At 36.5% G+C, this 25,706-nt stretch overlaps 1 protein-coding gene across 3 annotated transcripts in view; it reads left to right on the top strand.

Annotated features, from left to right (window-relative positions):
• The window catches only part of HELZ (helicase with zinc finger), a 183,029-nt gene extending 157,564 nt beyond the window's left edge, over nt 1-25,465 (top strand). For all 3 annotated transcript variants that reach the window (XM_089540895.1, XM_089540888.1, XM_089540904.1), the window contains 4 exons: nt 1,478-1,712; nt 5,155-5,665; nt 14,295-14,547; nt 17,791-25,465. In XM_089540895.1, coding sequence (XP_089397021.1) covers nt 1,478-1,712; nt 5,155-5,665; nt 14,295-14,547; nt 17,791-18,122 — 1,331 coding nt within the window. In that variant the 3' untranslated portion in view covers nt 18,123-25,465. The remainder of the gene's footprint in view (nt 1-1,477; nt 1,713-5,154; nt 5,666-14,294; nt 14,548-17,790) is intronic.
• Nucleotides 25,466-25,706: the final 241 nt, after the last annotated feature.

Raw genomic sequence — 25,706 nt, 5'->3', positions numbered from 1 at the left:
TCCAGACTCTCTCATCCTAGTAGTAGTATTTGCATCTGATAACTGTTCCTTTCTAAGATGAAGACACAATTGGACATAATATAATATTGCTGAAAAATTGCTGTTCCCGTTATTCATAGAACTATAAAGCTGGCAGATGTTAAGGTCATCTAATATATTGGCTTCAACAGTCCATCCTTTAAAAGCAGTTCTACTACAGCAGGTAATTCCTAGATGTTTTGGATGGAATGATCTTGACTTTCTAAACTATGTTTTAGAAAGCTAAGAATGAACATTGAGCCTGCAAGTACTCCCGCCTCCTTCTCTGTTGTTTGGAGTTTGGGGCTGTGATTTTGATTAAACAATTTTCTTGTTGCATTTCAAGTGCAACTATGATTTAATAGTTTACTAATGAGGGAATTGTGGTTTTAAGATCATGGCTAATAAATAAGTATTCTACAACCCCTTTCCCTTTTAGATTCATCAGGGAGCAGTGGTTTAATCTTCATCTAGGCATGCAGGACATTTTAGTTGCCTAGAATTTTTTTTTAGATTGTAAGCCTGAGGGCAGGGAACCGTCCAATTAAAAAGATTGTATGTACAGCGCTGTGTAAATTTACAGCGCTTTATAAATAAAGGATAATAATAATAATAATAATAATGATGATGATGATGATAATAATAATAATAATAATAATAATAATAATAATAGAATTGTATTGTAGACCTAAACCTTACATTTACAGTATTGTCACCTGAAGAATTGTAATCAAGGTTTCAGTATTTAAGCCACTTTCCATGAGTCCTTTTCTTTTTCTTTTTCTTTTCTTTTCCAGACAGAAAAGAGTTGGGACAAATATCTATTGCCTTTGTATTGGTTCCCTGTTTTTGCACACTAGGAAAGCTAACAGTACTTAAAACAACTGTTCCATCTTATGTGAACATGTGTTTTCTGGCTCTTGGTGTTTGGTTATTATGGAATACCATTGTTTTTGAATTCACACACATTCCTGTAGTCATTGCATAACCCCCAGGTTAAAGCACTGGATGAAATAATGTTAATCTACCTGGATGAGGGTTAAGAGATTGTGCATGGACCAGTTGACCTATGTCATGGGTCATGGTCAACTAGTGTCAATGCTCTTGGCTTGTACCTGGCTTAATAGAAAAAGGGTTTTAAGGAAAGAATGTTGGATTTGAACTAGCCCTATGAGGGTATTGTAAAATACAAAGAGGTTGACATGCCAGCTTTGTGTTAGTAATGCCACCTTTAAAATTGCTACTGTCTCAGGTTTGCAGATTTCCATTTATTATACAGACTCATAATCGGTGATACATTTTTTAGAACAGTATCAGCTCACAGATACAAAAAGGAGAAAAAAGTGATGCGTGTTGACTGTTCATAGGTGCCATGTGATATTGTGAATTGTAGTTTTCTGACATAAACATCTTAAATACAGGAGCTGGGTAATTTTTTTCTCCAAAAAATGTTTTACAGATCGTATTCATGGAAATTTAGCTTTGGAAACCTTAAGGCAACAGCAAGCAAGACTACAGCAATGGAATGAGCATAACGCCTATCTCAGTCAGGGCAATATTCCTTATTCTCACCATCACCACCCTCACTTATCCCACCTTTCTCAGCAGCCAATTGGATTGCATCAACAGCCAGTTAGGGCAAACTGGAAACTTGCCAACAATATAGAAGATGAACCTGAGGCAACGTATTCAAGGTAATTGTGGAATTAATTCTCAAACAGGTAACATTTAGATAAAAACAGATCATATGCTTCTTTTATTGCAGTGTCATGGTCATTTAAGTTTATTTGCATCCCTAAATTCCTATACTGTTCTGAAGGTGCTTCAGAAAGCAAACAAAAACAAGAACCATTGAAATAGATTAATTTTTAATATTAAAATCCCTACTATAGATTTATAGAAATGGCTGTACTATGGATATAGAAATGAGCTTTCTGGAGTCAAGGTTGTGTGTGTGCGAGAGAGAAAATGCTGAACTGGATTTGCAGTAAAATGTTTAGAGAACAAGTTGACCTTTGCAAGCATCAAGGCGACTAGCTTGCTTTGAAAGCCAGAACAATTAGGAACAATATCCTTGGATGGGGGAAATAACACACAAAGTGATAGAGTGATGGAATATTCCAAATGAGTCAAAAATGTATTTTAATGTATTCACAATTCTGTGTCCTGATTGAATGAAAGTTTTTGTACGTTTGCACTTTGAACCAGCCAATAGAATACATTGTTAGGGACCTCATTGTTGGAATTACCTATATGAACAGCCATTTTCTTTGGTTTTGGGGCCTCGGTTTTTTGGAAACTGGATTTCCACTGAGGACTGCCAGCATTAAAGGAATTTGGATTCTCAGCCTTTCTGGGTCCTGTTCTTCTCTCTGCTCTGTCAAGCCAGTGGACTTAGTGAGAGAAAGTCCAGGCTTTAAGAATCCTATTACGCCATAACTGCAAAACATGAACATCATAGTGTTAATGCAATATTATGAGCGTGGTCATATTCACACCAAAACAAACAAAGAATCAAAGGCAAAACAAAAAAACCCCTACAAAACATTTCAGAAAGTCCATTCTCAAGCAAATGGATTTGCTACTCACCAGGGCCCTTCATCTGGGTTTTGTGAGAAATTGAAGATGGGGAGAAAGTGCAGCACATGACATTAGCTGCTGAGATGGACTGTATTGGCTGCTAGGACCCCCTTGACAAATAATCAGCATAGCTGAGCTGGTGGCACAGGACTTTGAAGGCTAATGTGAGGGAACAACATCCCACTTTGGTCTGTGTACTTAACTGACTCTTCTTTGGTGCCAATCCTCAGTGCCAAGATAAATCTCCCCTAACTCCCCTCCCTAAATTTGGATTATATCTTGCTTTGGATTTGATTCAGTAGGGCTGAGCTGGGAAGAAATTTTATCTGTGAGCACAATTGGACCAGTTCACAGACTTTTTGCCTCCCTCATAGTAATTTGTATGACTTATATTCTCTATTTGCAGCTTTCTGTGAGGGTATTTGACCAGATCCATTTTTTTGGAGTAAGTTGGGAAGATGCACTCTTTTCTGAAGAGTCTTCTGGGGTGGATGCTTCTAGGCACGCATTCAATCTAGAGCTGTCATGGTGGCCTGATGCCCAGGGGGCCTTAGCAGCTCCTACCCAAGCGGCTCCTGCCCAGGTTATCCCCATATCTTTTTGTCACCTGGTTTTTGTGTCCAGAGCCAAGAAAGGATATTCTCATTCCCATGACAACTCTCCTGCTGTATGCTGTATGAAACAGAGCACCAGGAGATGCAAGATGGGGTGGGAGGGAATACTCCTGGACAGAGGGACCCCATTAATGGTATAGTGCTAAAGGTAGCACAAGCACATTCTCTCTCTCTCTCTCTCTCTCTCTCTCTCTCTCACACACACACGCACACACACACACACACACACACACACACACCACAAGTAGAAACAGCTCCTCTGAGGGCTTCGTGGGACAATTAATCTGATGATAGACAAGCCTGATAGACATTTCTTTCCATTTGCCATTCATTCTGACAACAGCAGTCTTACTATGGAAATGAAAGGTTCCAAATGATTACCTGACATCTCTTTTGAAGTGGATGCTTCCAAAAGAAGGGGGAGGCAGTTCTGGGAAGTCCATTTCAAGCATGCCTATTCCAGGCATCCAGTTTAAATGGACATGCAATAAAAATACTTTCTTACCACCTATTATCATCAACATTATCAAGGTGGGGAGCAACAACAGATTAAAATACAACACATAACATCAAATAGGTTGAAGAAAATATAGCCTTCCAACCACCTTTGTTTTCGTCACATATACAATTATGAGAACTTGATAAGCAAAAGAAGACTTTAGAGATTAACCTTGGTGGAAGAGAATTAAGGATAAGGCAAGAAATGGTCTTTTAGCCCCGATGGCACAGTGGTTAAATGCCTGTAGTGCAACCACTCACTCATAAACCATAAGGTTGCGAGTTCAATATCAGCCAGGGTTCAAGCTCGACTCAGGATTGCATCCTTCCTAGGTCGCTAAAATAAGTACCCAGATTATTGGGGGCAATTAGCTTACAGTTGTAAACCGCTTAGAGACTGCTTCAGTATCATGAAGCGGTATATAAATGAAGTTACTATTGCTGTTGATACACAATCACTCCACTGTTCTCTAACCCAATACAGTACTCTGAATGATTGCATTAAGAATAAGGGGCATTTGATTCTACAGTGGGAACAATTCAAAAATTATTTCCAGTGAAAACGAGATATTAGTGAAATATTTATATTTTGTTATTTTTTCTTACCTCTTATAATGTAGAAATATTTACATTATTTGTGCATTATAATTGATAGATTGGGTACTGTATATAATCATGTATAAGTCTAGAAATTTTAGTCAAAAATGGACCCAAAAAACCTTGAGTTGACTTATCCATAGGTCAATATAGGTACTGTAATTACTGTACTTCAGCACTTATTTTAAAAAAGGAACCATCCCCTGGTGAAAGGCAAAAATGTAACCTGTCCTGGAATCACTGGTCCTCTATTTTTTCACCCACTCACCCTTTCTTTTGAGCTCAGATAGTTATGCCTGCTAGAATTTTGTAATTTCTTTGGCATTGTTTTCCTTTGCATCCTTTATATCCTTTGTTACATGCTCCTAGATTTTACCCTTGACTTATCTATGGGTCATATCAAAATCAATAATTTTGACTCCAAAACTTGCCCTCAAGTTATAGCTGAGGTCGACTTATGGTCAAGCATATACAGTATAATGTTATCTTGCAGCTTTTAAATTTTGTTTTTGCTAGTTTGTTTTATATCACTCATTACCTCGGAGAAAAGTCTACATTAGAAGCCTGATATTTGAATCAATAGATTTGGAAGCTGTTTTCAGAGATGTTACGAGATTACAGCTACACATGCAACTACCTCTTAGCATTATAGTAGACTAGTTTAAAATGCAGGGTGAAGATAATGGATCTGTATGAAGGTGGCATATATGCATCTATTTTTCTTGAAAATTCAGTTTACGTGTTAAGTGTTCTGTGATTCTTTGAACATTAGGATTTTTTTTAATGAATATGATGAAATTTTATACGTTTGGTTCTCACCTGGGCAATCATTATCTCATTATTATAGATTCCAAGATTTACTTCGAGAACTGTCACATCGTGATCAAAATGAAAGCAGGGATCTTGTTGAAATGCCACCACCTCAGTCAAGACTTTTGCAATACAGACAAGTACAGCCCAGAAGCCCACCAGCACTCCCCACACCATCATGCAACTCAAACCATAGTGGCCATTTTCCTAACTTCTCTGAGAACAGAGACATTGACGTATCCAACAACCCAGCCTTTCAGCAACATTTGCCTCAGATGTACAACCCATCCTTTACCATGCCATCTGAACACATAACCCCACCTTCCTTGAAATATCTGCAACCTGATGGGTCATGGACCTATGCTAATATACACCAGAGTCATCTAATGGGGCAAGGCTTTCATTATAGTATACCTCCATTGCCTCATAGATCACAACAGAATCCTTTTATACAAATGCAGAATCATCAGCACACGGTTGGTCAGGAACCATTTCACTCCCTCAGTACGCGGGCAGTATCTGCTTCTTCGCTACACAGCTTAGAAGAGGTATGTGGGTTTCAGCATTTGTATATATATATATATATATTTGTTTTGACTTAGAGTGATCAATTATGTGTTGATTTTGTTTTTCATGCTATAAAGTGCAAGCTGATCAAGGCTTTGGTCAAGGACCGATATATTTTTCTTAGTTGCATCAGGTATTATCTCTGTAGTTGCTTTCCTGCCGATCCAGTGATTAATAGTTTCAAAGCCTGAAAAAACAACTTCAGATGTTATGAGACATTTAGCCTTCTGTGTCAGAGAGTTCTGGTGCCACAACAAACTACAGTTCGCGGGATTCCCTAGCATTGAGCCATGACAAAGTGGTGTGAAACTGGAATATTTCTGCAGTGCTAAAGCAGCCCAGAGATCAGAAAATGAGTCTGATTAAATTTCATGCCTATTAATTGAATCTTAGGCCCTGTACATACTGCCAAGAAGCAGTGTCCAGGCAGCGTCCTCCTTTCCATACGGAGGCCACCATCGTGATGTCAGCGACATGCAGCATATACACGTTGTTGCGCGTCACTTAAGTCATGAGTGCAGCAGTGGCGCACTCGTGACGTCCGCATAGCATCTGAAGAAGAACCCGTTTTTTCCGGGTTCTTTTTGCGGTGGAGGGATGCCGCACAGTTTGGCTGCTGCAGCATCTCTCCGGAGGAAAACCGGCTGCCTCCAGCCTGCCCTTTTGGGGCAATTTGTTTCGTGCCTTAACCCCTCCTCCCTTCCACCACCCCCAATTGTTTTTAAGGGAATGGGTGTTTTATGTCTATTCAGTACTGTGGAGTGGAAATATAAAAAAATTTCTTTGTTACTAATGTTGATGGTTTTTCTTTCTTTCTTTTCTTTCGTTCTTTTTTTCCCCATTTGTTACAAATAATCTTTTAAGTAAAAAGTAAATTCCATTTGTAATAATTCTTTGAATAGTTCTTTGTGAGTTTTTTAGACTATGTGGCTGTGCTTTGGAAGAGTTCATTCCTGATGTTTCGCCAACATCTGTGGTTGGCATCATGGATGTTGGTTGTGAAAGCCTTCGACTTCACAGTTGTTTGAATACACTGTATTTTAATATACCAGTTGTGATAACTTTATGCCAAATCAAATTGTACATAGTCATATTTTATTACGCCTAAAGTAACAGTGAGTTCCAATCTGTAAAAAGTGCTAATGTTGTATTTTTTTTAAAAAAAATTCTAAAAATTTCCATTTTTTCCAGAAAAAATGGTTTTTCCCCCATGGTTTCAAAATTTCTGGAAATTTTACATCTCTAAGCAAGACCAACAGCAGCTTTTAATGCTTGTACAACCAAGGCTTCTGCTGTAAATAAAAGGTTTCTCTTCGAAAAAAGATAATTTGACCATATTAGTCACTGTTGGAGCATTTAGCTGTTTATTGACAAATTCTAATGTCAATATTAATCCTTTTAAAGAGTTATTTGCACTGGCAAATAAGCTCTTGGCAAAGTTTTTAATTTTGGCTGCACGGTGCAGTCATGGTGCCACATGACCATCAGAGCAGTCCTCAGATAAGGTTGGCTCTTTTGCTTAGTAACAGAGATGAGTTATGACTAGACATTCATGTCAAGGGACTAACTTTACCTTTCTATTTTTAGAAAACTTCAGAGGTACATGCCAGATTGAACTTGCCACAGGCCTTGTGGCTTTTATTATGCTCCCTTCCCTACCTTTACCTGTGTAATTCAAGCAGTGCTGTTTTGCTTTAAATAAGAAATACAATGAGGAATTTAATTGAACCAGTCTTTGAAGCTGGCTAAAAAGTACCATACTAGATATCTTTAAGAACTGGTGCCTGATTTTTTTGTTTTTCTCTTTGCTCATCTCCTTTTTTCTTTCACATCCTATGTTTTAGACTGGAAATCCAGGGGCAGAGAATGTTTTGTATTTTGTGTTTCATAAATTGCTCTTGTACTTAAGCTGAACAACAGGATAAGAATGATTCAAATAAATATTCTAGCTGAGATCCAACATAACACTGCTGGAGCTAAACATTCCACCAGTCTATTTATGCTGGATCCTGGGAGGATGAAGTCATCCAGTAGTAGCTGGAACAGTGCTGAACTGTTCTGCCATCCAGAGAGGCAGCTGGGTATCTTCAGTGCCCCCTCTGGCCAACTGATGGCAACTTTGGCTTGTGGAGGGATGGAACTGGACTCAATCAGCATGGAGAATGAAGCAAATTTGTACTCATGCAGGGAGATATCAGATGCTTTCTTGTTCAAGGATAGAAAAGGTCCAACTGCAGTGTCATTCCTCAGTTGCATCCTGCCCATTAAATGAACTGATCTTCATAGGCAGTTACATACTGTTTATGCATATGTCCAACTTTACATTCCACTCTTTCTTAGAGCAGTTAAAACCTATGGGTGGGACTAGGATCCAAATCTATAGGCTGCTCAGAGAGCAACACTTTGCATTCACAGAAGCTCATTCAAAGCACAGAAGAGTTTATTATTATTATTATTATTATTATTATTATTATTATTATTATTTATATTCCGCTTAATCTCAGGGAATCCAAGCAGATTACAACAGTAAAAATCATACAGTTAAAAAAAAGATGCATTAAAATCCCAAGATCCCCAATCCTCCCCCCAAACATAAAAACATGATCAAACTCTTTAAAAGGATTAAACCAAAGTGTAGATCTATGTCATTTTCATCATCATTACCACTGTCACACCCCTGATGCCATCTGTCCCTCTTAGATTAGAACAGAGCTGAAGACCCTAAGGTGCAGGACATTCTGAACTACAGCAAGGCATGTATTTAGTCTCTAGGAATTACATGTGTGTAGGGCTGCTCAGTTGCCTTCTAAACTTGGCATACAGTGTACAGTCTCATGCAGTGACATTATGATTAATTAATGTACTGATTAGAACCAAAGAAAATGACTCTTAGAAGCACAGCTTGGACCTGTATCTATAAATAGTGTACCATATTTCTTTAATTTTTTTATTTAGTTCTGTTGCCAGGAATTGCAACAGTAGTTGCTACTACTACTACTTATTATTATTATTAACTTAAATCTTTGGCTTTTGCTCCTCAGTTGAGGAACCAACATTAGCCATAAACGGAGACAGCGCATGAATTTATACTGAACTGAACAAACTGGAAAAATAAGTACTGTGAAGCCTGAGAATTTCAGGCTCTTTCAGGAACACAGTTGGGAATCAGGAAATTGCTATATGACAGACATGGGGATTCACATTCAGTAAATCTTTGTTTATATGTTTGCTTGCTTGCTTGCTTCCCTCCAACCCCCCTCCCCCCACAAAAAATTAGCTGTCTTTTTGTTTTGTTTTCTTGAAAACTCAGTCTCTTAATAGTTTATAATACTGTAGATTCTTGTTGCAAGGTGAACAAACTGAAATTAGGTTTTGATTATATTTTGTGCATCTAAACACTTTCTCGGTATGTAAACTAGCATTAATATACTTTTGAGTTTGATAATGCTTGAATATAAAATAACATAGCCTGCTAGTGTTTATTCATTTTCATCGACTGAACTACAGTACTTGAAATGATTCATCACCCAGTGTTATAATATGCAATGTCATAATATCTACTTTCAGTTTTCAGTGGTATATGTGTAAAATTACAGTGTTGTTATTACCGATGTGTTGTTAAACCATATACCATAAGTTTTTCAGCATTTAATAAGGCCTTGAAAATGCTGTATGTGCTAAATAGTAAACTCATCCCAGACCATAGAACATTATGTTTAAATATGTGTCCCCATTAAATTGCTGCTATTGAAAAATTAACTCATTGCTTGTTATTTTTAGAGGGCCATATTAGCAATTGAGTTTAAACATTTGTTAAATTTTAATAATTATGATTACAAAAAGATATTAAAAATAGAAAAATTGTCAAATTTACCCCCAAATGACCCCCCCCCCCAAACCCATCATTATAGAAGTAGTAGGTAAAAAACAGTGGTTGTTCCATTGCTTCTCAAAAATAATATAGAACATTGCTACCTGAAACTGTAGTACAGTATTATACAGGTAATATCATTACTTGTAACTGTTACATTACCTCAAAGCTCTGACAACACAAAATGTCCTATGTTGATACTATGTTGCTTTTTGTTTCTCAGAATCCATGTCCCTATTGTAACTTGTCCCTAATGTAACTTAGTAACTGATGGATGAACACCAAACTAAAATAGTAACACCGGGGCACTATCACAGTTTTATTTTCTATGTAATTATAGTTTCATAGGGAAGGATGAAAAAGAATGATAGAAAGCAGAAAGATGGAAAGACACGGAAAGTTTTAAGTGGCAGAGGGGAAAGAGAGGGGAAAACATGTATTTCTTTTAAAAATGAAGTTGGTCCATATAGTAGGTAGTTAAAAATGTTAGTTGTTTAGGTTGTACAGTATTGAAAAAAAATGATCAGGCACACCTTTGGTTTGATATTTGTATTTTTGTTGGTTTGTTTTGCTTTTTTAAGGTGACTGAGGAAACTAAGCTCCCTTAGTGTATGGAATCTATGAGACTCTTCAAACTTGTTGCAGCAGTATTAGGGTTTTTTCTCATTGAGTACCATTTTCTTAAATTTTCCTTCTCCTTAATTTTCCTTGGGGAGCCAGTAATGAACACTTTGCCAACTTGCCACTTGTTTTCTGTGGTTGCGAAAGTACATGCTCCCATCAGGTGAGAGGCTGTGCTTCTAGAAGCATTGCTACTAATAGGATCTCCCACATCAGACGGGCTTTTGCACACACATCCCCACAGACACAGCAGAAGGAGGGCTCAACCAGGTGCCACCACTCCTCTCAGGTGTCACCTGTTGCGGTCTGTACACCCCTAGTGATGCCACTGCATAAATTACAGCTATCTATTCTCTACATGTGTATAGAATGTTTAATAAATGAGAATACTAAAGAAGCTCTTGGCAAAATAGGTCTGTAGAAATGTATAAGAATCCTCCAACCCTAGAATCCTAGTTGCTTAATCCATTACAATACTTGGTAACTGTAGGCTTTTAGTCACATCCCAACTTATTATAACAGGTTAGAGTAAAGATCTCACATACAGTGGATCCTTGTTATACGCTGGGGTTTGGTTCCAAGATCCCCTGTGTATAACAAGTCCCATTAAATATAATTACATAGCAAAATTGTGTCCTTTATAAAAATGGAAAATCAAGGTTTGATATTTGAAATTTATACTTTTTTTGAACATTTTCAAACCATGGATGCTTGAATCTGTGTATTTAAAAAATCAGTGTATAAAAAGTGCCAACTGTAGTTTACAAAGAAAATACTTTTGAAAAAAATATTTGCACATCTCATGTTTTAAGTATGATGCTCTCAGATGACATTCAGACAACTAGCTGTATCAGTGCTAGCTTTTCAGATTTTATGTAACTGTATAGGTTTCAGTTTCTTGAATTTCCATGAAAACAGTTGCAGCATTACTTATCAGCTGAGAGATATTTGTAAAACTACTTCCATTTTTCTTTTCCCCTAGCATATTTTGAGTCATCCTAGATGGATACATAATTTTCCATTTTTTTGCAGAGGTCTGGAAATATATTCTTTCTAACCCGAGGTTATATTTAAACAACTCCATGTGTTTTTTGTTTTGTTTTTACAGAATAAGTGTTTAAAGTGTTCTTTAAATAGCTGGAATTGCATGGAATATTAAGACAAACCTTTTGTAACTTACAAAGTACTGTACCTTACAATGCTTAACTTGTTAAGGGTGACAGTAAATGATATAGTATAAGCTTATATATCATTAAAAATGCATCTAAGATGCCTTGCCTCTTTCTGCAACTAAGATGTCTTATTCTTATTTTAAAAGTAAAAGCTATGTGGGGATCAAGATTGGGGTCTCAGTGCAGGGAGCATGATTTTAATCCTTTCTTCCCTGCACTGCTGTCCTTATGAACCCCTTCCCCATCCACCGATATTGCCATTAGTACCAGTGTCTTCCTTCCCTCTGCTCACTTTGATTTGCCCAATGAGGAAAGTTACCATTGACATCAATGGCAGGTTCTCCTCTGGGGTAAAGACCTCATCAGGTTTGTCCCTTAGTCCAGAATCTCACTGTTCTGTTCACTAAAATCTCTTACGAAGTAGTGGTTTCAATATTATGGCTGGAATTCTGTCTTTCTTCCCAGTGCCTGAAATATTCTTACCAGTGAATGCAGGAAGATCAATTTCATCAATTTCCTGTCCCTTTTTTCTTTTGACATGCTCCTGCCAAGAATATGCTCTAGACCAGTGTTTCTCAGGCTATCTGATGTGAGGAATAGAAAGTTATTTTTTCCCCCAGCACAATTTTTACGTCCATTGGCTACGATTCTTTCTTTCCTAGGAACTCTCCAGGGACTGCCACTGGTTCAGAGACCACTACTTTGAGTAACACTGCTATAGAGTTGGGGTGGTAGTGATCAACTGGAATACAGAGTAAGGTAATTCAGGAGAAGAAGGAATTGTTGAAAATTTCCTTTCTTGCTTTGTCTGCAGGAACCTCATACAGATTCAGACTACCAGTACTTGGCACTGAATTAGAAACTTTTTTAAAAATCTGTAAAATGCTAATGTGCTTTTTATTGCTGTTGCTTCACTCACTTAGACATGAACATGCTGCATATCAAGTAGAAAAGTCAGGCCTTTTCTCCTGCTTCCCTACTCTCTCTTTCAATAACATTTTAGTGAAGTGTTGATGATATAATTTATATTTAAACAGTTTTTGCATACAGTATGTTAGGACCAAAACTGAAGAGCTTATAAAATAACACTTTGATAATGTTAAATGCCTTTGCACCCATAAACACTCAGACCTTTGATCAGAAATTAATTGAATAGCTCTTCAGTTGTTGCTTTTTTAATACCACTAAAGTTTAAATTCTTCATTGCAGGAGAGAGGTCTTTTGGTTTTGTTTTGTTTTTGTTTGTTTTTTACAAATCTCATTCTACCAGGCAGTAAAGAGCCAAACCCAACTCAAGTGATTTCTTCCCATACACTGGAATTTGTAACAAATGTGAATATCCAAGGCATGGAAAGAGAAAAGTAGAATGTGGGAGCCCTTTGCCATTTCTGAGCTGAAGTTATGTTTGTGGGATACCTTTAGTACTAGGCCTACTTGCAAATAAATGAAAATAGCTGCTTTCCTTTTGGGTTTATGCCTGTTTCCTGTTGGGATGTGTTCACAACAAGCATTTTGGTGGTTGTTGTTGTTGTTGTTGTTTTTCAGTTGGAAAGGATAGAGGTACCATTTTAGGATACAGACATTATCTTTATTGCATTTTGTAGATAGGGAGACTGTTGACTACTCAAAACAAACACTTTGCTTTATGTGAACTTACTATTTCTGGCGATAGCTGTTTGGGTACTGTAGTATACACTTCATTTTATATCAATACCCTTGTAGACGTGGGGCATTTTTGTTCTCTTAGATTAACTGGAATTTTCATGGGATCAGGGAAATACCCAAACAATCAGTGCATGTTAGATTGATCCATCTTGATGGGAGTTAAATATTTGTTCATGCTTTTAATGGATTTCTCAGATAGGGCTTAGATGAAATAGAAATTATAAGTCAAATATTACTTTTCTTCCATTTAGTGGACACTGGCTGCAACTCATTGGGTTGGATCCATGTTAGTTCCCTGTGGATTAATACAATTTTAAAGTAATAATAATAATAATAATAATAATAATAATAATAATAGGATTTATTTGTATACTGCTTTTCCGTGGACGATCAAAGCGGTTAATAAAAATAATGGCCCAGGAATTTTAGATGCATACTCAATTGAGAGGAATCTGAAACTAATAATGCTTTATCAACAGATCTTCTTTTAAGGGAAATCTAAAATAGAGCGTGTGTGCATGTGTGTGTGTGTGTAACTTTCTAGTTTTATTTATCAAATATTGATCTGCAAGTCATTAAAATGTATTATTGCTAGCCATTAATAATACTTACATTATTAGATATTTAGTGTTTCCTTTTACAGGATGCACACCCCTCCCCAAATGTGGTGCTTAATGTTCTCTCCAATCATGATGGTTTCTGAACCCAACTTTCCTATTTCATCTGTATTCCATTTGTTTCCTTTTTCATCTTTCTTTTGTAAAACAAAAGAATAGCAGAAAGCCTTGAAGTGGAAAGAAAATAATAAGCTTAATTTGATTGTGTGCAATGTGCTACCTAGACATTATTTTCAAGGGATGAATTAAACCAATATGGTTCAGCCAAATCTGCCATAGACATAGAACAAATATACCACTGGCTTACTACTTCATATAATTGCACTCCAGGGGAAAGTTGTAGCAGGGAAGGAAGATTGGTAGTATAACTGGAAGACAAAGTGAGAAATCAGAAAGTAAGAGGACCTTTCCAGGGGAAAGGTAGAAAGAGGTTGTATGAAAAGAATTTGAGTCTGAAATTGTCATTTAGCAATGCTTTAGTCCTATGTCCATTAAATATTTGAACTTAGGACATCTGCTTGGTATTGTACTGGCACAGCAATTGTTCCAAAAGGCATTTCCCAAGGGAAATGTCATGGAGATCAAAACAACAACAAAACATGTTTTTTGATAAACACAGCCTGCAGTTGACCCCTTTTCTCATCTGTTTTGTTCTTCTATACAGTATGAACCAAGAGGACCAGGCAGGCCATTGTACCAAAGAAGAATTTCATCTAGTTCAGCCCAGGCTTGTTCTGAAGATTTAAATACTCCTCAAGAGGGCCTTGGACAGTGTAAAGAGCTTCAGGACCATAGTAACCCATCCTCTTTCAATTATTCATCACCCGAAATGTGGGTAAACTCCACTTCATCAGCCCCATATCAGAACATTCCATGTAATGGATCCAATAGAGCAGGCCAACCAAGAGAACTGTTAGGTAAGTTGTACTTGCTTTTGTTGTCTTTGCCATACTTGGTGTGACAGATTAGTCTACTTTTATTATACAATATGCAGCATTTACAGATGTTTTATCTTTTAGGCCAATTGTGTATTACAAATATAATACCCTGTGATTATTCTTTTAACAAAATAAGCTGGCATTTATTGAGACTTTTTAAAAAATGTGTATCTCAAGAGTAAACTAGGTAATGATCCACAGTTTTAAAAAAAGTTTTATTGCATTTCTCAGATAAGTAAAACACAACTTTAAGACTATAAAAGTCAAAATGAAAAAATATACAAAAAGGAAAAGAAAAAAAATAAAGTAAAGAGATAGAAAATATAAAAGTGACTTCCAGTCTTCTCCAAAGTGATATATAAACCTGTACTATTCTATATGTAAGCCCTTGATGCTTCTCTAATCCAATAAATCATCTATTGTTTTTCTGTAATGTATATTTGTTAATAATCATTAATTTAATCTTACATTTATATCCTACAGAAAATCAGTAAAATATTTCTATAAATCCTTTAACATTATTAATAAATATTCTTAGGAACCTTACACTAATTAATCCTTCACTAACTTAAGTTATTATAAAAGCGTATCACTTTGTTGTTTAGCTATATCTACTGGAATTAAGCTAAAGACCTTAACTTCTTCAGTCTCTTATTTAACAGTCATCTATACTATCAACAATGTTCTCTTTCTGCAGTACAAACAGAAGTTAATCTATAATTTTCTGTGCACTCCAATACAGTGCGCCCACGCCATACGCGGCCTTGAGCACACGCGCTCAAGCCGCGGCGCGCGCGGGGCGGAAGGGGCAGCGCGTCCCATTCAATTGAATGGGCGCGCACGCCCATTGCGCGCCGCGTGCACCCGCGCCACCGCGCACGAGCCCCATTGTTTCCAATGGGGCTCGAGCATAGGTGGAATTCGCCTTACGCGGAGGGATCCGGAACGGATCCCCCGCGTAAGGCGAGGACGCACTGTATTCATCTTTTTATACATATAACTCATCCTTTTACAGACAGCCCTCAGTATCTATGGATGATTCTTTATCTATGGATTCAACTATTCACAGAATGAAAATATTTTCTAAATACCCAAAAAGCGAACCTTGATTTTGTTATTTTATGTTAGGGATGCCATTTTACTACAGCATTATATTTAATGGAATCTGAGCAACCACTGATTTTGGTATCTATGGGGAGTCCTGGAACCAAAGCCCAGCAAATACCAAAGGCCCACTATATTTATATTCTCCCCAACCCCATATCCATAAATCCACCCATTTCATTGTAACAACCAGTTTCCTTAGAATAAGAAAGCATTCCTCTTAATGCCCATATTAATATCTTGAAGCAAAATAATCAAATCTTATTTTCACAATTCTGCACTCTTAATCTCACACTTGGTTTCTATCCATATTTCCACACACACACACACACACTTTAAGCAGTATTCAAAACTCCACAAACATTCTGAGAGTGACAAATCTTTCCATAAAAAACAAATATTTTACCCTTTTTATATTCATTTATCCCCTTCACTAGAGTTCCTAAGATCCTCTCCCTACAATCTTCCCCTCCATCAGTATCTCCATATTCTTCTCTGAATCAGAATCAGTGCCCTCAATACTCTCCCTGGTGGGATAATTCAAATGCTCTTCTGGGTCTCCTTCATCTCCTATTTGATTCTCCAGATCTCTGTCTTCAGTGCTGTCATCCATTAGGTCAAGCTCCATGTTATGTTTCTACAGAAAGCCATTCATCAAATAAATATCCTACCAAATCTCCTTTTAGTTAATTGGCTTCATCTCCTGGATGGAATGTATTCTTCTGTTTAATGAAATTTTGAAACTTAAAAAGCCAGCCCTCTGGACTTTGCGTTAAACATAACACAAGCGCCTTCACTGTTTGACTTCTCCTGTTCACTCTCTCAGAGAGTTTCAAGAGCTAAACATGCTGTCTGGATTTATAATGGTATTTAAGACCCATCTCTTCCAGCAGGCCTGTTCAGTCAATGTTAAACTATGAATTTGAACTGGTATATTTTTAATTTTATGTTGGATAATTTTAATGTGCCCTGTGTTAATGAGTTTAAATTAATTTGCTTAAATAGTTTGTTGGTGGGTAAGGGAGGAAAGAAATAATAATAATAATAATAATAATAATAATAATAATAATTACTGTTATTATTTAGAAACTTCGCTTTCCATAAAAAGCCAGTCTTTCTCCCCTTTTCTTAAAATCCACTTTAATTGCAAAATGTATGAAAAAAACCAAACAAAATTTCCAAATCTAAAAATTCTTTCCTTCATTTCAAACTCTGTTTCTTTGGGCTTGTCTACACTTACTGTAAAATCCAGATGAGTCCCAGATTTTCCAGATTCACAGGGGTGATATTTCAACTAAAGGTTAAAAAAAAAAAAACTATCCCATGAGAAAAAAATAAGGCCCTTGAAACCAGTAGGTGAAATTCCAAGTGAAATCCTACAAAATGCACTTCCTTCAAGTACTGACTATCTTCCTCTTAAAAGTTGCTGCTACTAAAGACAGGCTGAGTGAATCATGTATGCTTGTCTCTGGAAATTTCTTGCTCTTGAACTTCCTGTATTCACAAAGAAACTGACATTCAAAAACTGTAAATACTTAGCGCTCATGTAGAGGCTTCCTTTACCAGTAGCAGCTTCATTTTCCAGCCTCATGTATGCCATATACAGTCTTACAAGAGACTTCAGTGCAAGGGTAGGGAAATTGTATCTCTCCAGATTTTGTTGGACTATGACTCCCCAAATCCCTTACTGTTGGTTGCATTTGCTGTGTGTATGTGGATACTAGTTTCCCTGCTTCAGAGTGGAGATCTGCACCCAAAGCTGCAGTTGGATTTGTTCAGGATAATCAAGTCAAAGTCAAATTGATTATAACCTAGGATCTAAAGTTGCCCATGTGTATACACTTGTATGTACAAGGATTTAAGCTCCCTAATTCAAGTAGAAGTGTCCCCCAAAGTCTCACTACTGATTTGTCCTCTGAGACATTGTTCATAGTGAGGTACTGAAATGTGAAGAAAAAAATTCATTATTTTATGTTATTTGCAGACAGTGTCCTACTTCACTCTTAAAGTTTGGGGAAGGTGAACCTGAATATCTTTCTCACCAACTTGGACTTGCTTCTGTTCTGATAATTGAGTAAATATAGTTTCCTGCTTTTTTTCCCTTCTTCTTCTTTCTAGTTCCATTGAAGACTGCCAAATCCCCCGAGGAACAGCTGAAGGTTGAAAACATCCAGTTGTCCAGTTCTTTTAATTACAATGTGCTCCAACATCTTGGCCAGTTCCCTCCCCTCATGCCCAACAAGCAGATAGCTGAGTCCAACAGCAACAGCCAGCCAAGTGCTGGTGTTAACAAGCCTGCCATGTCCTACGCAAGTGCTCTGAGGGCTCCCCCAAAGCCCAAAGCCCCTCCTGAGCAGGCAAAAAAGAATAGCGATCCTTTGTCTTTGTTTCAGGAACTTAGTCTAGGTAGTTCATCAGGTAGCAATGGCTTTTACTCCTATTTTAAATAATCAGAATATTTTTGTAGAGAAATTTTAGTTTCTATTTGTGTCTGTAGATTTAAAATAGTTGGGGCTTCACCTGCAGTTGCCACCATTTGTCTTTGTTTATATTAGTAAATATACCTTGTTTTAATTGCTTTGCTGCTAGACTTGAATCTAACCTTTTTAAGTTATATTCCATTATCTTTTTTTTCCTTTTTGATGTGGGTCAGAAGTTTGGAAAAAAAAATCCCTAGAAAAACACATACTAAAAAAATTATGTAACTATATATGTGTTGCATTAAACTAGCAGCTGAAAAGTTGACTGTGCAACTATAAAAATATATTAAAAAAATTAAAAAGTTGTCTAAATTGTATTTAAAAAGAAATGTAAGTAGCATTTACATTTATTCAATAACATTTAGCATAATGTGCTGGGTTTCTGTACCAGAAATGGCCAGTCAATGTACAAATGTATGTTATGTCTGCTTAAATTGTTTATTTTTTTTAAATAAAGATGCAGCATCTTCTAATTACTTTCACTTTTATCAGCTTTCTGTGAAGGGATGCTGCATTCTAAGACTTTTATAGTTTTAGAACCTGTATGATGTGGTATAGTAATCTCCTTGACTGTAGGATAAAGTGAAGACCTTCTTTGCAGACCCATATGCCACTGTTAACACTTCAGAATCAAACAGAAAAGCAGTGGTCAATTTTTTAAAAGGAAAGAAACACACCCTACACATCTTATTTTTGGGACAAGCTGCTAATTTTAGCTTGTTGGGAAGATGAAATTGATAGGTTTATAAACAAAAATCATGAAATTAAAAACCTTTTTTTGTTATTTTGGGTGCTTTGTAGTTTAATAACTATTTTAAAAAAATTGAGTGAATTTAGTAAAATATTTGGGTCCCGCTCCCAACTATGCATGTGTAAATGCTTGTAATCTGGTTTCTCCCCCTTTGGCTTCTTTAGTGGTATAAAGAATTGTGCCATTTTAAGTTCTCCCTCTCCCTAGTATCCTTTTGGTATATTATTTGATGTTTACATTAAATGTGACATTATACACAGATATTCAAATATTTTGCTAATTGTTTTGTTTGAGGAACATCATTAAAGAAGATTTTTATGTTTGTCAAAGCTGTATCCAAATTAATCCAAATTTTGGGGGAGTAACATTGTGGGGGAGGGAGGGCAAAGGAAATGTGCTCCTACATGGTTGTTTTTATCTTTGTATGTTCTGCTAAGGTTTTCCACAATCCTGGTCTTTTACCACTATATATTGAAATCTATAAAGAATTATACAGCAATATGTAAGAAAATTTTGGGGGGAAAATACGGTAATGTTTACCTTTCAGGTTGTGGTCTTGTACACTGTTCATACTTTTGAAGTAAGGGATGTATCTTTTATAGCTTCTACAGAGGCATTTGTCCTCTTTTACACTTGAAAATATCTCTTTGATAGGGGACATTAATTTTTATCACCAATTTATTTATTTTAATTTCCCATTGTAAGACACGAGTAATATTTTAAAAGGTAGTATCATTTGTTCTCCTCACTGCTTTGAAACCATTGAGATCTATCCACAGCCTCTTACTGAGCTACTGTACTTTGCTGCTGTATTCAATCTGATATCTGCTCTTGTTACAATCCATTTATTCCATTTGTGTTTTGTAAATTGTGAAAATCTCAGTTTGGCTGAAATCAATGTCATTTTTCTTCTTGATTTCAAATAATTCAGGATTTTCAGTGGTTTTTCTGTAAAAAAATTTGCCTATGGATTTAGCACATTGCAATGTTTCATGACTATAGAGGACATGGTTCAGAAGTGCAGCATAACAACCAAACAAAGCATAAAGATAAAGCCCTGCTTAGTTTTGCTTACAATTTGAGCATGTGATGTCAGATGAGGAAGAGTTAAAAGCCAAGTCCCCTACATTTTTAGTAGAGTTCTTGTTGCTGTTGTTAGTAACCTTGCTGTCACCAGTAACCAGATAATGGCCTGATAAAAACATTCTTACTGAGTCCTCTGAAATTAGTGAATCTATTTCTGATTGTCATTTCCTAAAGGTCTGATCTGAAATGCTTCTTCTGATTTCGTACTAGCAAATTCTACTGAAGATAGTGAGACCTGTCTACACCTAACCTATGGCAGGAATGCAGTTCTGGTCCTCTTTATGTGGGCACATGAAAAAGATGTTAGTGACATGTACAAAAGTAGGATGACGGTAGTTAGAGCTCAGATGCACTTGCTGAATTCTAACTTTAAGGATTTCAAAATCACACATCTATATAATCTTATGATTTTAGACAATGATCACATTATTTAAAAATTAAACTATTATACATTGATAGTTCATTGATTTCATTCTGTGGGTTAGTTGATGAATAGTATTCATATCAAATTCCATTACATTTAAACTGCCATACAATGGTATTTTCAGTGCAGAAACAACTTTCTGAAAACATTAAAGCACATTGTCCCTCTTTTTCCCCCCACTCCCTTTACTATAGTTGTTTAAGTGTGTCTGAGTGCTTTTACTTCATCAGTGAGTTAGGTCAGGTGCATATGTCTCTATTTGGAATAATCATTAACTTTTCAGGATCCAGCAATTCAAGCAGGGTTTCAGTAATATGAGGAAGATGTTATCACCTTCAGTCCATGGTGGATTTAAACAGACATATTGTGGAGTTCATAGGTTGATTTTAAAATATGTTTTTCTCTAAAAATATTAGTATATTGGCAGCTTCAGAAAGAAAGAAAAGAATTGGCTTTGCATGTGCAGAAAAACTCCACATCATTGCAGCAGGCTGTTTCTCTTTTTCACACTAGACCTTACAGGAATTCTGTTGCCTTGTCTCAGACTGCTGTTTACACTGGAGAAAAAAAATTCTTAAAAACAAATCACAACATTCTCATTGATTTCTGTCATGGTGAAAATACTATCTTCAGTGGATTGTTTAGTTAATAAAGGCATTATGTGTTGCCAATTACTGTAAAATAATAATTCTAATTTCATATTTACAACCCAGTTGATAGAACTATTACATACTGAGAAATGTGGATCCTATTTATTCCAGTTTTATACTATAATTTTTAATTTCCCCTCTCACCTCTCCTCAAAAGTAGTAAGATTTTCCATCTTTATTTCATTTCATGTTTTCAGGAACAAAATATACCATTGTCATGGGAACAACCATGTATGTCATATATCACTGCATTTAAAGACAGTTCTAGGATACATTACTGAATCTAGAAGGCATAACTTGCTCAGAGTCAGTAATATTTGAAAGAAAAGACTATTTTGTCTTTGACTTGTGAACCATGTTGGTTGTCCTTAAAATTAATATCTTAGGTAGAATAAGTATTTTTTTTTCCTTGTAGCTGAAGGATTTGTTTTGCAGGGACCATTCAGTTTTTTAAATTCCAGAATGATGTAATTGAGAAATTCTGCTTACTGTGACATGAATCTTGAAAACTGGATGGATCCTAATGCTAGGACAATTTAACTTGTGGACCTCATTTAATTGTACTATGGTGTTGGGTACGTACTGGATTCTCCACGCCTGATTTTTTTTCTACCTCTTTTTCCTTGCCCAGTAACTGTGTACTAGTTTGCTAGTAATGCTAACCTCCCTTGGCTCACCTGACTAGACCTTATCAATATAATCCTGCCACCTACTTTATTTCAATCAACCAACATCCTGCTCCCCACATAAGATGCCACTGCTCTGTGTTTGCCAGTGATTGAGAACCCTAGTTCAAGATTTGCTTGAATGACTGATGGTCTTCACATTAAGTGCTCACCATATGTCTCATGTTCTTCATGAAGGACATCCCAAATGGTGTAATCTTTTGCAATTATCTCCAGCAAATAAGCAAGTACAGAAACACCCTTACCTGTATATTGGCAGTCCTGTTCTCAGATCGTGTATATGTATATGGTAGATCATCACTTAATGCAGCCTTCCCCAACATGCTGCTGTTCAGGTCTTTGGGACTACAGATCCCACTTAACATGATCATTGGCTGTACTGGCTGTCACTGAGATGAGCTATAGTCCAGTGGTGCAGCTTGCACATATTGGGAGTAGAGGGAAGGGGACAGGGACACACATAAAGGCTTCTTGATATTATATAAGAATTGTTGTATAAGAAATGGCCCTAGATTTTAAGAGGCTCAGAGTCTGTGGCAGAGACAAAGCCAGTGAAAAATGGCACAACATCCCCAGTGATATTTTGATGTTTTGTGTATCCCAAAAATTTACTCTAAGAAAATATATTAATATAACTGTGCCTCTGTAAGAACTTTACTGATGGCACATCTGAAATATTCCAGAAAAAAATAATGGTTGTGAGACTCAACTGCATACATCTTCTCCTTCAACATTTGCTTTCCCCTTTGATCATTTTACCAAAACAAAGTGGAAAATGCAGTTTTGCAGCACCCCTAGCCATGACTTTTTTCTGTCTTTTTTCCCCATTTCATATTTTACTCAGTACTGGATTTCTTAGCTACTCTGTCTTATTGCGCTAAAAACTGAAAATCACAATTCCCCACTCTCCAGACCTTATGAGTAGGGAGGCAGTGTGGCTGGAAATGTTGGTCAACATCTGATTCTTAGTAAGTGTACTGTGTGTGTTGCATCATTTAGTCAACAGTTGTGAACTAGACAAGGCACACTTGGGAAAAGTGGGTTTTATTTGTAGTCTTATACCCCAAGCATTGCGTTGCTATAAATTCTGGTCATGAAAGCCCCAAGTAGCTTTAACTAAATAAATAAAATGTGAATTTGTGACAATTTGTGCTAACAGTTCTGAATCTAGTAGTGTATTCATCACAAAATGTATATGCATTTGATATATGTGAAAAACTTTGTTAATTGGCACAGCACTATAGCATTAATAGAGTCACTTGACTGTCGATCCATCATTATACAACATTGGTTTCTGTTAGGATCCAGCTTTAAATTAATTAGAATTGATAAACAAGTAAGGATAGATTTGAGTGGTAACATGAATTTTGAATCAGCATTTGTGTCCTATTCATATGGTACCTGTACAAATGTTCCCATTCATACAGGTCTTTCCCTCTAGTTGGGCACTGCATTTCTATTCTCATGCAGAATCCTTCCAGTTTTATTTTATTAGTCATTGTGTCAGGTTATTTGTCTATCTTGCTTTTGCACTATCTATTCATGTGTACTACCTGTTCATCTATCCATATATATTTGATAGTGGCCATTGCTAGTCTCTGATGTGGAAATACATTTTTTATTCTTCTGATACTCAGACAACACATGATAACCATAAATCTATTATTGTTGGGTTTTTTTAAATAGCCCTTTTTTGCTTTGTGGAACATGTCATTTTCATCTGTCCTGGGGTATTCTAACAGGCAATTTTTTTATTTTGCCACAATACATCATGGGTATTTTTACCTAGTATTAAATGTAATAAACTCTTAGTGATCTACCCACTAATATTTGTTCTACCTCTGGTGTCAGCCTTTGTTAAAATGGAACTAATTTTAATGGCCTATGGACATTGGAGACAGATAAAAAAATGTCCATACTAGAGTCTGCCATTGGAAGCCAATATTTTACCATTAGGCTGTCCCTACAGTTCTTATATAAAAGCCATTTGAAAACTGTAGTTGCTAATTTACAAGACTGTGCCCCAATTTCAACAATCAGCAGGATTTAATGTGATCACCTGTGGGCAAGTACAGAGTTGCTAAAGAATTTAGCTACCTAGCATAGATCAGGGGAGGTGCCATGTGGGTGCTATGCACATGGCCATTGTGATTTGCACTACTGTTGTGGCTCAAAAGAGACAAGTTGTGGTTGAAGCATATATAGGCCCTAGCACTTTATGCAAATGGTGCCTTTATACATCTCCCACCAACTTGTACACTCACTAGAAGCTTCATCCATATTTCTGCAGGTAGTCATGTGTTGAGGTCTGAGCACAAAAATGAGAACAAAACTTTTGAGGGTGTGTGCCTGCTTAACATAGACCCAAAAGACTGGGTGCAAATTTGGATGTAGATGCCATATTTCTTAAAACTGCAGAAGTACTTCTACAAAGTATTGTGTCTATCCAGATGGCAGGTTCCACCATAACTTAATTCTGAATTTGGTATGTGAGAGAAACTACCACAAAAGTGAGATTGGCTTGTGAGTTGCCACATAGACAGATCATGTTGATTCCTGGATTTGGAGGGCTCATCCCCATTAGAATTGTAAGTATTGAGTTGTGCTTGTAACTGTGAACTATGGGTTAGAAGGAACAACGTGAACTAAGATCTACATATGATTGTGTGGTGAAATTCACCTTTAATGTTGTGTGGATCTATTAATAAAATTAGAAGTTAGTAAAAATGGTCTGTTTTCAAGTGCTGTATCAGCACAACTAACCTTAAAATGTCAATCTGGAAGTGATCCCACATTTTTACAATGGAATTGCTTATGTTTCCTGTGTATTTTTGTCACTTCTCCTCATATATATTATTAAGCTCCATGGTTGATCTTCCATCCTATTTGTTGTAGCACCCTGCTTTCTAAATAACCTGCGCTTTGTCCTTATAATTTGTCTTTAGTAACAAGTCCTGAAGTTCACTCTACCTACTGTTTTTGCTGCCAAAGCCAAATTCTGCCACCCACAAACTGTTGCTCTAGCCAGGAAAAAGTGGAAAGGTTGGATTTGCAGTGTATGGCCCCATTGTTGAATTATGCAAAAAGGTAAACCACGTTCATTTGAATGAGACACAAGCGCTTCTAACTGTGAACTATGGGTGAGAAGGAACAACTTGAACGAAGATCTGCATATGATTGTGTGGTGAAAAGCACCTGTAATGTTGTGTGGTTCTATTAATAAAATTAGAAGTCAGTAAAAATGGTCAAGTTAGTATACAAATCTCTAAAATCTCATTCGTTCAGGGACAAGAATACATCCTTATTAACATAAATGAAATTGTCATGTCCAAAAGAATACCATGGGTTATTTTTAGGAAAAAAAATGGCCTTATATATTAAAGTCAATACTTCTAGGATTAGCAGAAACTCCTGAATGTAGCTCAGAAGAGTTGCAAAGCACCAAGAGTGATCTAACCCATTCACCAGTGAAACTGAATTAACTTGTCTACTCATGGTCCAGATTGCTAAATCCAGAAGGTGCTTTTAAATTGTTTCGATGACCTTTGTGATTCCTTGTAAACTGCATTAAGGATTGGGGTCTTACAGTATCTATCTTCAAGTGTAATGATTGTCTTGGTGCACTCTTTATTTTTAAAGATTAATGGTAACACAAAATGTATTTTACTGCTACATTTAAAATGTATTTATAATAAAGATGCCTTTTTAATAAATAATATTGCAATTTACAAGTGCATTATGTTTACAGTATATGATGACGCTTAGCTCAGAAGCACAACACATGTTGCTGTTCAATAGTGGTTTGAAATAACTTTTGTTTTACTTTAGGTAGAAGGACAGGTCAGTGCATTTGCAAGCAGTAGATTCATTTGTCTTTGGTTAAGATAGCTTGCATTGACATGGAAGTTTTAACAACTGTCTCTTAAAATCTACTATACTAGCCTTCAAGAATAGAAC

Source organism: Sceloporus occidentalis, unplaced genomic scaffold (assembly GCF_023333645.1).
Source record: "Sceloporus occidentalis isolate IW3139 unplaced genomic scaffold, rSceOcc1.0.p SCAF_1, whole genome shotgun sequence".
Classification (NCBI taxonomy): domain Eukaryota; kingdom Metazoa; phylum Chordata; class Lepidosauria; order Squamata; family Phrynosomatidae; genus Sceloporus; species Sceloporus occidentalis.
This window is presented reverse-complemented; position numbering and strand designations above follow the sequence as displayed.